Source organism: Cryptomeria japonica, chromosome 3 (assembly GCF_030272615.1).
Source record: "Cryptomeria japonica chromosome 3, Sugi_1.0, whole genome shotgun sequence".
Classification (NCBI taxonomy): Eukaryota; Viridiplantae; Streptophyta; class Pinopsida; order Cupressales; family Cupressaceae; genus Cryptomeria; species Cryptomeria japonica.
The window spans coordinates 228,586,723-228,600,557 of NC_081407.1; the positions used below are offsets into that span (position 1 = coordinate 228,586,723).

The 13,835-nt window shown below is 35.7% G+C and overlaps 1 protein-coding gene across 2 annotated transcripts in view; it reads right to left on the minus strand.

Moving 5' to 3' along the window:
• Positions 1-13,835, minus strand: part of LOC131075448 (alpha-galactosidase 3) — a 228,714-nt gene that overhangs the window by 38,881 nt on the left and 175,998 nt on the right. For both annotated transcript variants that reach the window (XM_058012296.2, XM_058012297.2), the window contains exons 14-15: positions 13,679-13,819; positions 13,421-13,507 (exon numbers count right to left, since the gene is read on the minus strand). In XM_058012296.2, coding sequence (XP_057868279.2) covers positions 13,421-13,507; positions 13,679-13,819 — 228 coding nt within the window. The remainder of the gene's footprint in view (positions 1-13,420; positions 13,508-13,678; positions 13,820-13,835) is intronic.

Sequence of the window (13,835 nt, forward strand, 5' to 3'; positions counted from 1 at the left end):
AGAGGATTCACCTTCCTCATATGCAAAGAAACCAAGTCCAATGGTATCCTTTGATGGCTTCATTGATTCCAGCTTTTGGTCCAATTTTGCAGCGCTTCGGTTGAACTTTGCAAGTATATCCTTCGACTCAGCAAGTTCTTTGGAAAGAGCTTCATTGGTCATCATTAAGGTTTCATTCTGAGAAATGGTTGCATTGGGTTCTGCTTGCATTTCTTCTTTCTCTTCCTTACCCTCTTGCAGATAAGCGGTAATGGTACCAATTTCTTGATTCAACTTAAAGATCTCGTGCTCCTTGTCCTTCACTAGATCCTCAGCTTTTCTTCGGTTTTCCAGTTCCCGACTCATCCTAATGGTTAGTCCTTCCAGCTCCCTCCTCAGGTTAGTTTTCGACTCATTCAGTTTCTCCACTTCTTCAACTAGGGCATTCATGTTTGCTTCATCAGAAGAGTTGTTTTCAGTAATTCCCAGCATTTGCTCAAAAAGTTCTCTTCTTTTGGCTAAAGAGGCTTTATACTTGACCTTAAGTTCATCATAGGCTCTCTCAGATTCAGCCAGACGATGAGTGAGTTCCCTCATGCTATATTCCCCCATATCTCATTTCAAGTGGTTAGACTTAAAGAAAGGTTGGCTCTGATACCAATTAATGAATACTAAGAGAAGGGGGGGGGGGGGGGGGGGGTGAATTAGTATACCCAAAAACTTTAACAAACACTTAAGTAATTTTACTATAGACCGATATAGTCCTTTAGACAACAAACTGGTTAATACACAAACAAGCCAAATAGAAAATAAAATATTCACCCACAATAACACAATCACCATAACACAAGATATTTTGACATGAAAACCCAAATGGAAAAAACCATGGTGAGTAAAACTCACAAGTCTACTATCTGCAGAATAGCAACCAGACCAGTTAAGGCCTTACAATGTTCTTCACCAGAATAGATCCTGGTAGGAATCCTGATCTCTGTTAGGAGATAAGTCCAGTTAAAGGCTACCCTGTTAAAGGATTTCAGATCCACAACTATGAACCACCTTGTTAGAGGATTTTGAACAGGCTTAACTAAGCCTACCCCGTTAAGGGTTTCTGACTTGTCGAAGAGATTAGTAATCAACAAGTAAGTGATCTACAAAGTAGCACAAAATGCTTAGTTAGATCCTTGATTGCTCTTTGTTAATGCATTGCAACATTACTTCAGTCTTCTATTCAATCTCTGTCGCAAGATACCTTTTCCACAAAGACCTAATCTTCTCTACAACACTTCACACTCACAAAACCCTAGACATGATGTCCTCATAGAGGAATCTAATCTCATGTCGATCCAATGAGATTAGACTACAACTTCCTAGGTATAGTGCATCTAGACATAATTTGTAACACGGCACAGAATCACCACATCGGTGTCGGTGGATGATAACTCATCACACTTTACAAGTTTGTCGATTAACAAAACACAGTATACTGATTACCAGTTTACAAACAAAGACTGGTAAACTAGAACATAGTGTCTCGATCTTAAAAAGATTGGCTGCTGCTACTTGGGGTCCTCGTATCGCTTGAAGTCCTCGTACCGCTTGAAGTCCTCGTACCGCTTGAGGTCCTCACTCATGCTTTGACTGGTAAGCTCCTTCTGCAAACACCGATAGTCATCTACAAACAAAGACTTATGCATACAATGACATATAATACCAATTTGAACAATACATCACATACTACCGGTTGAGAATAACTCATACAACAAATAAGTGTGTGTCCATCAATGACAATCACAACTATGTACAAAACATCATCAAAATGCCAACACATAATACCTTGTGGCATCATCTTGATGTACTCAAGTTATGTGGACTTAAAGATATCGGAGTTGTGCATGATGAAGCTATTCCTATTATGCATGATAATACCAGTGCTATACACATTTTAAAAAAATCAAGTAATGCATTCAGGAACAAAACATAACTCAATCCATTATCTTTTTTTAAGGGAGAAGGTTGAAGAGATGGAAGTCATATTGGAATACATTTCTACAAAAGAACATGTAGTAGACATTTTCCCTAGGGTGTTGGTGAAGGATACTTTTGAGAATCTCAGACAGAAAATATGGCTTATTGCCCCTCCTTATTTTAACTAGATGAATTAGTGGAGCATCTTTCTAGGGGAAGATTCAACACTTATTTTTTATCTCTTGGATTGATGATGTTACTGATCTCTCAAGGGGAGCAGTGGTGTGTGTTTGTAAGTATGTCATGCAACACCCTTTGTCTTTGATGTCAAAAGGGGGGAGAGAGTTGTGAGATTTATGCAAGTATTGTTCAAGTGTTGCAATCAATGACAAAGGGGGAGATTGTTGGAAGTATGAGCTTGTATGGTTGTCATTGATGTCAAACCTAGTTATATGAATGCATTTTGGTCTGAATATGCTCATGGTTGTTGCAGTCGTGGTTATGTTGCAAATTGAGTTTGGTACTTTTGGTGTTGATTGTGGTATTTCGATTCAAATGGTTAATTTTGTTCTCTCGTACTAAGTGTGCCTGTTAGATTGGTTTGGAAAGTCTTCAGTGGCCTCTAGATATGTTGCAGATTGTGTTGTGGTTTAGTGGATGTGATTTTATGGATTGTGTAGTATTCTTAGTGTGTTTATCTAGTGGTTTCTTTGTTCCACAAGAGATCTTTGTTGATTCATATTCGAGATATTCAGTTTTGTTATGATTCGGTGTGTTCGATTGAGTTATGTTGATTGGATCATATTCATTTGGTTTGGATATGTATTGGAGGATGTATTAAGAAGTTGTTATGGGTCTCACCATGGCATGCGAAGATCTGCATGAGGTATTTCATATTGGAATATGTTTTTTGGCCGATTGATTGCTATGTCTACAGATTACATTTGGTAACATCTCTGACAAATGTATTAGCATGTGTGGATCATTGGATTCATCTTGGAAGGATGTATTGTGATGTGTTTTGGTTTCCTCTTTCTCTTGGAGTGGTCTGATTTGAAAATATTTGGTCTAGGAGGCTTATTTTGTGTAATAAGGCTTATTCTATTTTTCACCGACCCTCAACTAGGTTTTTGATGATCTATCTCATATTAAAGTTGTGTGAATGTACGAGTTGATTGTGTTAGATGAAATGAGTGTGAATTGATGAGAAGAGTATATGAATGATATGCGAGGAGATTTGGGATTGCAAAAGTGCAAAAGTAAGAGCTTTGAAGGTAATATATTCGGTGAGACAGTGGTGATTATCAGAGATGTTTGCCATGATGTTGGTCACTTGATCTAATTGTTCAAGGATAATTTCATGTTCAAGGGATCCTTCTCAATTTCAATTCTACTATTTCTTTCGTTGTTGATAGATAGTGAGTCCTTTGACAACAATTTATATCTTGTCCTAAAGTAGTGACCCTCAGTTGTGCAAGTCATTGTATCTTGCACTAAGGCAGTGTGCCTTAGCCACGGAAGTCCATCAAGTATTGTTTCCCTTTAGTAGTGAGCCTAAAACTTTGTAATGATTCATATTCATATTGTGAGTTAGATTCTCATAGTGGTTTTCCCTATCTGAGTTTTCCAATTATATCTAGTGTTCATGTGTTGATGATTGATTTGATACTACTATGTTAGTTGCTATTGTTTATAATTAATCTGTTTTGAAGTTCCAGACTGATTCACCCCCCTCTCAGTCCTATTGTGTGTTCAACACCCTTCAAACTCCACCCAAGGAAGATTTGTGTGAATAAAACCCCTAAGTCTGCTTTACCTTCATTTTGTGCATTGGAGTAACATCTTTTAAGGGTGCTCCAACTTACCCTTGTGTAAGAACCACCTTAAAATATGCTCAAACATCGTCTATGTGCATGGAAATAAGTGAATCATGTCATCGCAAGGCACCTGCCTAAGTGCTCGTAAGGAGGAAGAGTGTGAAATATTTTAAGTCAATGTTGTGCATGCAAACACATCAAACTCGCTCAGCTAGTGTTCATTGCAAGACCTCTCTCTAAACTTGACCTTATCTTTGGTGGTTCATTACATGCATATGGAGTAATCCCACCCTATATTGTTTGTGCAAGGCATCACTTCATATGCACTCATGGGAGAAGGAAACTCAAATCATATAAGGAGCAATTAGCAATCAGAATTGAGGCATTAACAATCATATCCTAGGAGTATTGAAGTCAAACCTTGCTTATACACCTTAATGATGCCCTTGCTTTTGTGCATTCTAAGTGTCTATGTGCACTCAAGGGATTAATTTGTTTGAGAAAGATCCTTGAATGTGCTAAGAAAGCTTGGGTCTAATACACGCCATGTGTCATGATTTGCACATAAATCTATCTCACTTGCGCCCTACTTATTACTTGTACAAACTACCTTTTTGTCTGCACTCCAACATTTCTATGTTTGTGAAAACTTGGGACTAAATCTTGCCCATGTTGTACATATATAGGTCTCAAATACACTATTAGTTGTGCACAGCAAACCTTAAAATCCACTCTTCATGTGTGTTTTGTACTCCCTTAGACCTTAGGGACAGTCAACATTTGCTTGTGCAAGAGAACTACTTGAAACCTTTGTGCAACCCTAGCTCTCATTTGCGCCTAGCAAGGTTGAAAGCTAGAATTGCACACATGTAAATTAGACCTTAAATAATGAAAATCGGGTCTTAAAGCTTAAGATCGGACCTAAAATCAAACTTGTAAAGACAAAATCAAACTTGTAGCTAATCAGATCAGACCTCGAAAAGGTGAAAATATAACTTCAAGAACAAGGAATTCAGATCTAAAACAAGACATCTAATCTTAATTCATACGCAGATGTAGCGAGTAGAGCAAAATTAATTAGGAAATTGTAAATTGAATAAAGTGAGGAAATGGGGGCTTTAATCATTCATTTATACCCCTCAAATTCATGGACAAAGACAATCGACTTGATCAAAAAGAGGATGTAGGCTGACTTGAAGGGAAAAACAATAAATAAAATGCAAATAATAATAGAGAAGGAGGGGGGGGTGAGGGGGCGACCTAAGCAAGAGATATAATGATGCGTGTGGGAGATGAATGAGAAGTGTTAGCCGACCTGAAACCTAGGAAGAAAGTTTTGCCTTTAGATGCATATAAAGGTTTAGCCAATGAATCACCTTTTCCATGTCATTCAAAACAGTATTTAAGGAGTAGATGTGCAAGCCTATCTAGAGCAGAGGTTCGAATTCCATTACAGTAGAGAAGTGGACATCGAACAAAGCAAATTCGAACTTAAAACTGATCATCGAAAGGAAATACAAGCAAATGAGAAGCAAAGAAGTATGAACTAAAGGTAGATCAAGGTAAATTCAGGCTTGGAAGAGGTAAAATCAAGTTTGGAGGTAAAATTAGACTTGTGGGATGTCATTTGCAGACCCTACAATTCTATGTTTTTAGTAAAATTACCATGTTCAGATTGGAAAGAATTTTCGAAAGCATGATAATTGTAATAGTATTATTTCTTATAAGTTTGAGTTTCATTTCATTCTCCTTAATTCCTAATGTATTCTTTTTTAGGTTTCACACAAAGAAATATGCTTGGAGTGATGGTGAACTACGTTGGAGGACTCAATTAAGACGAATTTTTTTCAACATTAAGGCAAATCAACATCATGAAGGACTTACACACAATATTCATGCCTCAAGAAAGATATTTCAAGCTTAAGACATTCGTGAGGAGGGTGATCAAAGGAATTGAATTCATCAACATCATGAAAGAGAAAATACAAGAGATGAAATGCTGAGTAAGAGTGAGATCAATGCATCAAGGTGACAAAGGACAAACACAATAAAAGAAGTCAAATTTCAAGGATGAAATGAAAGATCAACACCTTCAAAGATATCATGAATGAAAGATGAAGACAACAATGCTAATAGAAGACCAAGAGCTAAGATATGAAAGACATCTTAACAATGAAAATAGAGATGTTGCAACAATCTTGAATTTCCTCTGGAAATCCAAGATCACTATGAGTGCACAAGTAATCTCGATGGAGAACATTCAAGATAATAGATTTCAAATGAGATGCATCACCAAGAGGCAAATTCCCAAAATTTGAAGCTTCAAGTATGATCAAGTTAGATAGATTCAAAAAAGTTGAGCAAAGTTAGCAAGTCGACTTGATCACTAAGATGATGCAATTTGGGAATATGTTCGATCATCATCACATCAGCCAATTGGATAATGTTGAGTATCAAGAGATATTGTTCAATCAAAAACACTTTGTGATGATCTACATGAAAAGAAAACTAAGGTGGTATCCTATTCATCATCAACAAGTCAAGTTATCCACATTAGCATGTCCAAATTCATTATAGCTATATAATCTCATGAAGGAGCAAGTGACACATGGCATTACATTGGAGATTGTTCCATGTACCTAACCTTATTCCTAATTGGTTTGCATTTAAAGGACATGTGTCCATCAAAATGTAATTATTTCATTGGTCGAAGGGAAGTTAGTTATAACTAACCCTAATTAGGGTTTTATCAAATTATCTCAATCATTAATCATAAATCAAACACGGGAGCTTCAATGACTAGGAAATATTATATCATGTGCATTCATATTGGGGGGTTTAATATCCAGAAAATCGAGAACAATAGATTGCCTATCTGGTAAAAAAAGGGGGGTTCCTAATTTGGGCTATGAAAAAATACAATATCTGGTGAAAATAGGGGGGTTTTAATTTGGGTTGTGTATTGGGAGGGGTGACAAAAAAAGAGTTTAGGGCATTATTTTTTGAAAATAGGGTTTAGTATGTCATGAATGCACGTGATATAACCCAGGTTTACTAAGTGGAGCCCTCATGGAACCAATCTGAGCCCTTGAATTGTAACGAGACCTCTATATAAGGCTTGATTCTCTCATTTGTAAAGGTTAACAATTAATAGACAATTGGTAGATTATTAGAGCTAGTAGTAGAGTAGGAGGAAAAAAGATTTGTTGTCAAAGCTTGATGGAATAAACATGCTACTCATTGAAGATATGGTCGATTTTGTGTATTATTTCAACATGTTGCATGGTCTCTACTTCTCAAGTTTTATTTGTTGATTAGATGAATGGAAGACATTATTATTGATGAATGGTCAAGCCTAATGTTCATACCACTTCAAATTTTTTGATTGCAAGTTGCACTATGGTGTTAGACTGAACTTGATCAAAAGCTTAACTTCAATTGCTATATGCTCATTGTTCCTAACATCGGTGTGCATAAGTGATATGAAAATCATTCGCTTACCCTTAGGAGATTACATCCATCTTTGTGTAGTTGTTTTCTCATGGCGAAGCAAAGCTTGGTTTGGTTGCACCAAGTCAACAATCATTTCTTATATTCCTAGGTTTATATTAGATTTCTCAACCCTTCATCTCGTTTGTCTTTATTTTTTAAGTTGAGTAAAATTCCACGTTCCAACAATGTTCATAAGCGTAAGTCCCTTTGTGATAACCAACAATATCACATCATATTCATTGAGTCTATCTGAGCATAAAGTTGATTGTTCGCATTGTAAACCTTGGAGTTGCATTATTTGATCACATCGTCTTAACATATAAGATTTGTTTGTTCAAGAGAAGATAAAATAGTATTTTATTTTGTGTTCGAGGTGTCCTAAAAAACACATCAACAAAATTGGTTGTAGGAGGAGGGTTTGAACACTTGAACATGTGAATAATTGTACTTGTGAATGCAAAAGCCTATCAATTTAGGTAGAGAGTTAGTGGAGGTATAATCTTTTATGCTCGACAGAGTTATCATAAGAATGAAGGTGAGAACACTGGATCATCAATAGGATGTGGAAAAGAAGGGAAGCAGTTCATGTTCAAATCAACCACAGGTTGGAACCAATATGAGCTTTCAAGATACATTCAAGATTTGTTAGATCTCTTTTAAGTTGGAAAATCCCCAAAAAGTGATAAATTTCAAAAAAAAAAATAAAAAAAAAATCTAAAAAAATTTCTCAATGTATGGGCAACTTCATGTTTCACATGGCCAAGGGGATCAACATGTTGATATTCTTTAACTTTGGTGGACTTTGAATGAACAACTACACCCATGCAACTTGTCTAAATTTGTAGTACCAGGGCATTGTAGAGTGCATGAGAGAATTGAGCATGATGACTTACATTGCTTGACATTCTTGTCAAAAGTTGATCTAGCACTACAAGGAAAAATCTTCTTTTGGGATATCCCCAAGATGGAAGTCTTTGTAGAGTTAGATAATTTCAATTGGTGAATTCACCAGGTTCGAAGGGTTGAGTGAGAATCAATTAAGCCTTGATGAAGAATTATGCCTAGAGAGTATAATGCTACCTTGGTGGTGTAGGATTCACAATGCACACGCTCAAATTTTACTTGTTCATTGTGTCAGGATACCATCAACTAGGTCAAATGTCAATATGGTTTACCTGAATCACTAGATGAGTGCATCACTGACAAAATTTGGAGTGAGTATCTTGTAGTTAAATAATATAGAAGAACGAAAGAGCATCATTTGATAGTGAAAAAATGAGTTGCAAGCTAGTATCACAATTCAACCTAGTGATCAATGTGTAGTAGTGAATAGTAGCTTAGTGTACCTTGCACCTAAGGAAGAGTGCAAAACAATTAAAGGTGTTCAAGAAAATGAGATAGTGGCAAGTGAAGATCAATGTGTGGAAGCATTTGGGCAGGAGGTTCTACAAAGCATGGATACTTGTGAAGAGCATCATCAAGGAATTGAAAAGGGGAACATAGCAAATAGCATGAGTGACTTGAAAGGTTATCATACACTTGATGCCTCCTCGTTGTTTCAAGAATAAAGATGAAATTTCAAAACACTCCAAGAGGAGGCAGTCCATGATGAAGATTCAAATGAGCATTTATCACGTATTCAAGAGGAAGAGATCTTTGGTGAGCATTCCTCCTTACAACAAGAAGGGGATTCAAATGAAGAGTTTCAAGACATTCCAATATAGGATATTTCAAGAATCATTGGAAAAGATGATCAAATGAACATGGTTATGGAGCTAGAGAATGATAAGCAGTTTGAAGGGGTGCTACCATTAGAGATTGTACTCTAGGAACAAATTTGCAAAATCTTTGAAGATCAACTTATCAAGGAGGCTATAATTTTCGAAGATATGCTTACAAAACTACATAAGACGCATGGTTTATGCAAGACAATGAGTTTGTCATTACCATGAAGGCCAAGTATGAAGAACAATTTGAAGTGGTGCTACATCCATTACTAAACATTCACAAAAAATTGATAGGTGAAATGTTTCATGTTTATAATTTCAAATTTCCATTTGAATTCAATGTTCACCATTATATGATCACTAATGAGGGTAATTTTGGTTTACATGTTTTGAATGCCTGAGGGATGATACATCACCAATGGCAACCGCTTGAGGCAATTGGGGATCCCTTATCATACAATGTGTTGGGGTAATGGATAAGGATCTCCATTAGAGCTTGAGTCATGCCAAGTTGTCTCTTTTCCTACTCCTAATTTTGAAAGTTGTGAATTTGATTATGAGGGGTTAGGAAGAACAACTTGCATATGGATTGACCATGGACCCGATGAATCGCCACAATTGATAATCTTGCGTGAGATTTTGATTGAATTTGAGAGTTGCATTGTGAGAGCTTGCTTCTTAGAGTTTAAGGATGAGTTCAAGCTCGACTTCGAACTATCACCTTTGCCATGTTTTTGTTGAACAATTTGAGACATCATGTCAAGTCATGTACATATGTCACTCCTTTGAGTCATGTTCAATCTCAGACTTTTTGTATATAGCTTAGGGTAGGTTTTCCTAAATTATGTGTTTTAGTTTAGTCATTTTGTTGAGTCAAGTTATCAATTTGCTTCGAGTCATTTGGTTCAAGATTGTTAAGTGGCTCAAGTCATTTGTTTTCTTTAGTTTGGTTTGCTTTAAGTCTTTTGGGTTAGTCGGCTTTCTTAGTTTAGATGTCCTTAAGTGAGAACTTTATTTGTGAGAAAGGTGTTTGTGTTTTCGCATACACTGGCACAATTTGGATCTCATGTTTGGTCCATTTCCTAAATAACTATTTATGAAGTCCTTTAGAATTTGAGGTTATTCTTCCTTAACTTTATTGTTTGGTTAGGATTTGTACTTAATTTGGAAGGGAATCACCTATCATGTCGTGATATCAAAATCTTTTGATTACTATATTTTACATATTAATCAATTGCTCTAACTTTGTTGTTTGGTTAGGATTCGCACTTAATTTGGAAGGGAATCACCTATTGTGTCATGATATCAATATCTTTTGATTACTATATTTTACACATTTAATCAATTGCTCTAACTTTATTGTTTGGTTAGGATTTGTACTTAATTTGGAAGGGAATCACCTATTGTGTCATGATATCATAATCAAAACCTATTGTGTCGTGATATCAAAATCTTTTGATTACTATATTTTACACATTTAATCAATTGATCTAAGTCATTGTAGTTTCTTAGGTGAAGCCATGGCTAGTGAAAAATCTTAAATCTTGCTTCAACGCTACTGTAATTCTCAAACCCATGTGAGCTTCATTTCGTATGAGACAAAGTGTGGGAAATATGTGAGAAAAGAAAGCAATATCAAAAGAAAGAAAAAAAATCAGAAAGCAAAAGGAAAAAAATCAAGAAGAGAAAAAATGAAATAAAATGAAAAATCAAAGTAATTGGCTTTGGAAACATGTGAGTAACTCCATCGGGGCTATGGACAGCCAGCTAGCAATGGAGCAATATTTGTGAGATTACAACAATAAGCTCATTGGGGCTATGGATACTTGTTGGCAACGAGGCTATATCCAAGATGCTTTTGAAGTTAGAATACTCATGTAGCTTGTCACTATAGATTCTAAGGGTCACAATGATCAAAGGAATGGAAATCATCAACATCATGAAAGAGAAAATACAAGAGATGAAATGCTAAGTAAGAGTAAGATCAATGCATTCAAGGTGAAGGATAAACACAAGTGACGAAGTCAAATTTCAAGGATGAAATGAAAGATCAACACCTATAAAGATGTTAAAAAAAGATAAAGAAGGCAACAATGCTAATACAAGTTCAAGAGCTAAGATATGAAAGATGTCTTAACATTGCAAATAGATATGTTGCAACCATTTTGAATTTCCTCCAAAAACATAGGATCACTGTCAGTGCACAAGGAAGTAATCTTGATGGAGAACATTCAAGATAATAGATTCCAAATGAAATGCATCCCCAAGAGGCGAATTCCCAAAAGATGAAGATGATAGTGTGATCATGTTAGATAGTTTCAGAAGAGTTAAGAAAAACTAGAAAGTCAACTTGATCACTAAGATGATGCAATTTGGGAATATGTCCCATCAACATCACAACAAGCAATTAGAGAATGTTGAGAATCAAGAGATATTACTTAATTACAAACACTTTGTGATGATCTACATGAGGAGCGAACTGAGGTGGCATCCTATTTATCATCAACAAGTCAAATTACTCCACATCAACATGTCCAAATTCATTGTACTTGATTCATCTCATGAAAGAGCAAGTGAAACATGGTATTACATTGGAGATTGTTTCATGCACCTAACCTCATTCCTAATTGGTCTGCATTTAAAGGACATGTCCATCAAAATGTAATTATTTTATTGGTTCAAGGGAAGTCAATTATAACTAACCCTAACTAGGTTTTTATCATGTAATCTTGATCGTTAATCTTGAATCAATCCAAGCCCTTGATTTGTAAAAAGACCTCTATGTAAGACTCAATTCTCTCATTTGTAAAGGTTAATAGTTAATAGGCAGTTAGTATATTATTAGAGCCTACAATAATATAAGAGGAAAGGAGATTGTTGCCAAAGCTTGATGGAATAAACAATACTACTTTCATTGAAGATATGGTGGATTTTGTGGGCTATTTCAACATGTTGCATGGCATCTACTTTTCAAGTTTTACTTGTTGATTAGATGAATGGAGGACATTATTTTTTATGAATGGTGAAGCCTAATTTTCATACCACTTGGAATTTGTTGATACAAATTGCAATGTGTGGTTAGACTGAACTTGATCAAAATCTTAACTTCAATTGCTATATGCTCATTGTTCATAACGTTGGAGCACATAAGTGATATAAAAATTATTTCCTTATCCTTAAGAGATTGCACCATCTTTGTATAGTTGTTCCCTCATGGTGAAGCAAAACTTGGTTTGGTTGCACCGAGTCAACAATCACTTCTTACATTCCTAGGATTAGATTAGAATTCTCAACCCTTCATCTCTTTTGTCTTTATTTTCTAAGTTGAGTAAGATTCTGCGTTCCAACAGTGTTCATAAGCATAAGTCCCTTTGTGATAACCAACAATATCACATCATATTCACTAAATATATCCCATGTATAAAGTTGATTGTTTGCATTGTAAACCTTGGAGTTGTGTTATTTGGTCACATCATCTTAGCATATAAGGTTTCTTTGTTCAAGACAAAATAGAATACTTAGTATTTTATTCTATGTTCAAGGTGTCCTAAAAAACACATTAACACAATGTATTATCCTAGTTTCTATATTCCTTACAAATCTATCAAATGCTCAAATCTTGTGTTATAGGCAATTATCATTGTTTTGTTTTTTTGATAATGTTACTTGTCAGATACTCTTTTGTTGAACGGCATGCTTCTATTGGGCACTGCTAGTTTTAACGGCTAAGTGACATTGTACAGGATAAAGCCTAGCCAAAGATATTTGGCTTCACACTAACTACGGGGTTCATTTCCAAGGTGAGGTTTGTCAGCTTCCAATCTCCACAAATCCCTTTGATAAGGTTCCCAAAGGCCTACTTAACAGATGTTTCCTATGCGATACTTTCCTAAAAGTTATCCATGCATCTGTAATATTCATGTATTGTTTTCTTTTCTTTTGCTGGGTAAACCTTGTGCGAGCTTATGGGCTGCCTTTAATGTCCTGAAACTGCAATCTAATAATTGTAAATAAGTACTACATTCAAATGAATCCAATAACAATTACAATATGTTATAGACCAAGTTAACACAAGGAGGCAGATTTGAATTTTGATCACTCTTACAACACAAATATTGCCATTACATCGCAACTCACAAATATTGCCTTTAACCATATTGTATGTTGTCTTAAAAATAGTTTTTACTTGGTTTATGCACGCAAATTTATAACTACATCATCAATCATGTACATGCTGAGATTTTACCCAGCTGTGCTAATAGGCAAATTGTTAACATAAATGACCCTGGAAAGTTGCTTACATACAAGTGCTTAAATTAAGAACCCTCTGTAAGGCCATCTGTCTGACCACAGTAGAACCCAAAGACTCTCGTTGATGTTTGCATCCACGTTTTTATTTCAAAAAAACTAAATTCCAAGAATATCGAAAAAGCTTACTTCTGGAGTGAACAAATACATCTCACAAGCATGAGTGTCAACGGTGACCTCCATACTCCCAACCATGTTTTTGGATGAAGTTTCATGCTGCAAAAAAAAAAAGTTAAGATACTACAGTTTCCAGATAATCAACCTCTCAAATAGTTTCCCAAATTGTAATTACTTTAATGATTAATCGTTTACGATCTCAAAAATTACTTTGGTTCACTTAAAGGATAATAACAATGCAGTATATAGAACACGGGTAAAGAAACTTGCCTTCCACAAATCCCTAACAGTAACAGCCACATTTGCTTCAAGACCAATAGCATCCCATGTGACTTCAATAGTGGTAGGTTCTGTGCACCTGTTCCAAAATGCTACCACTAAACGTTCTTCAGACAGTGGGCCAGCCCATACCTGAAATAGCAATTCA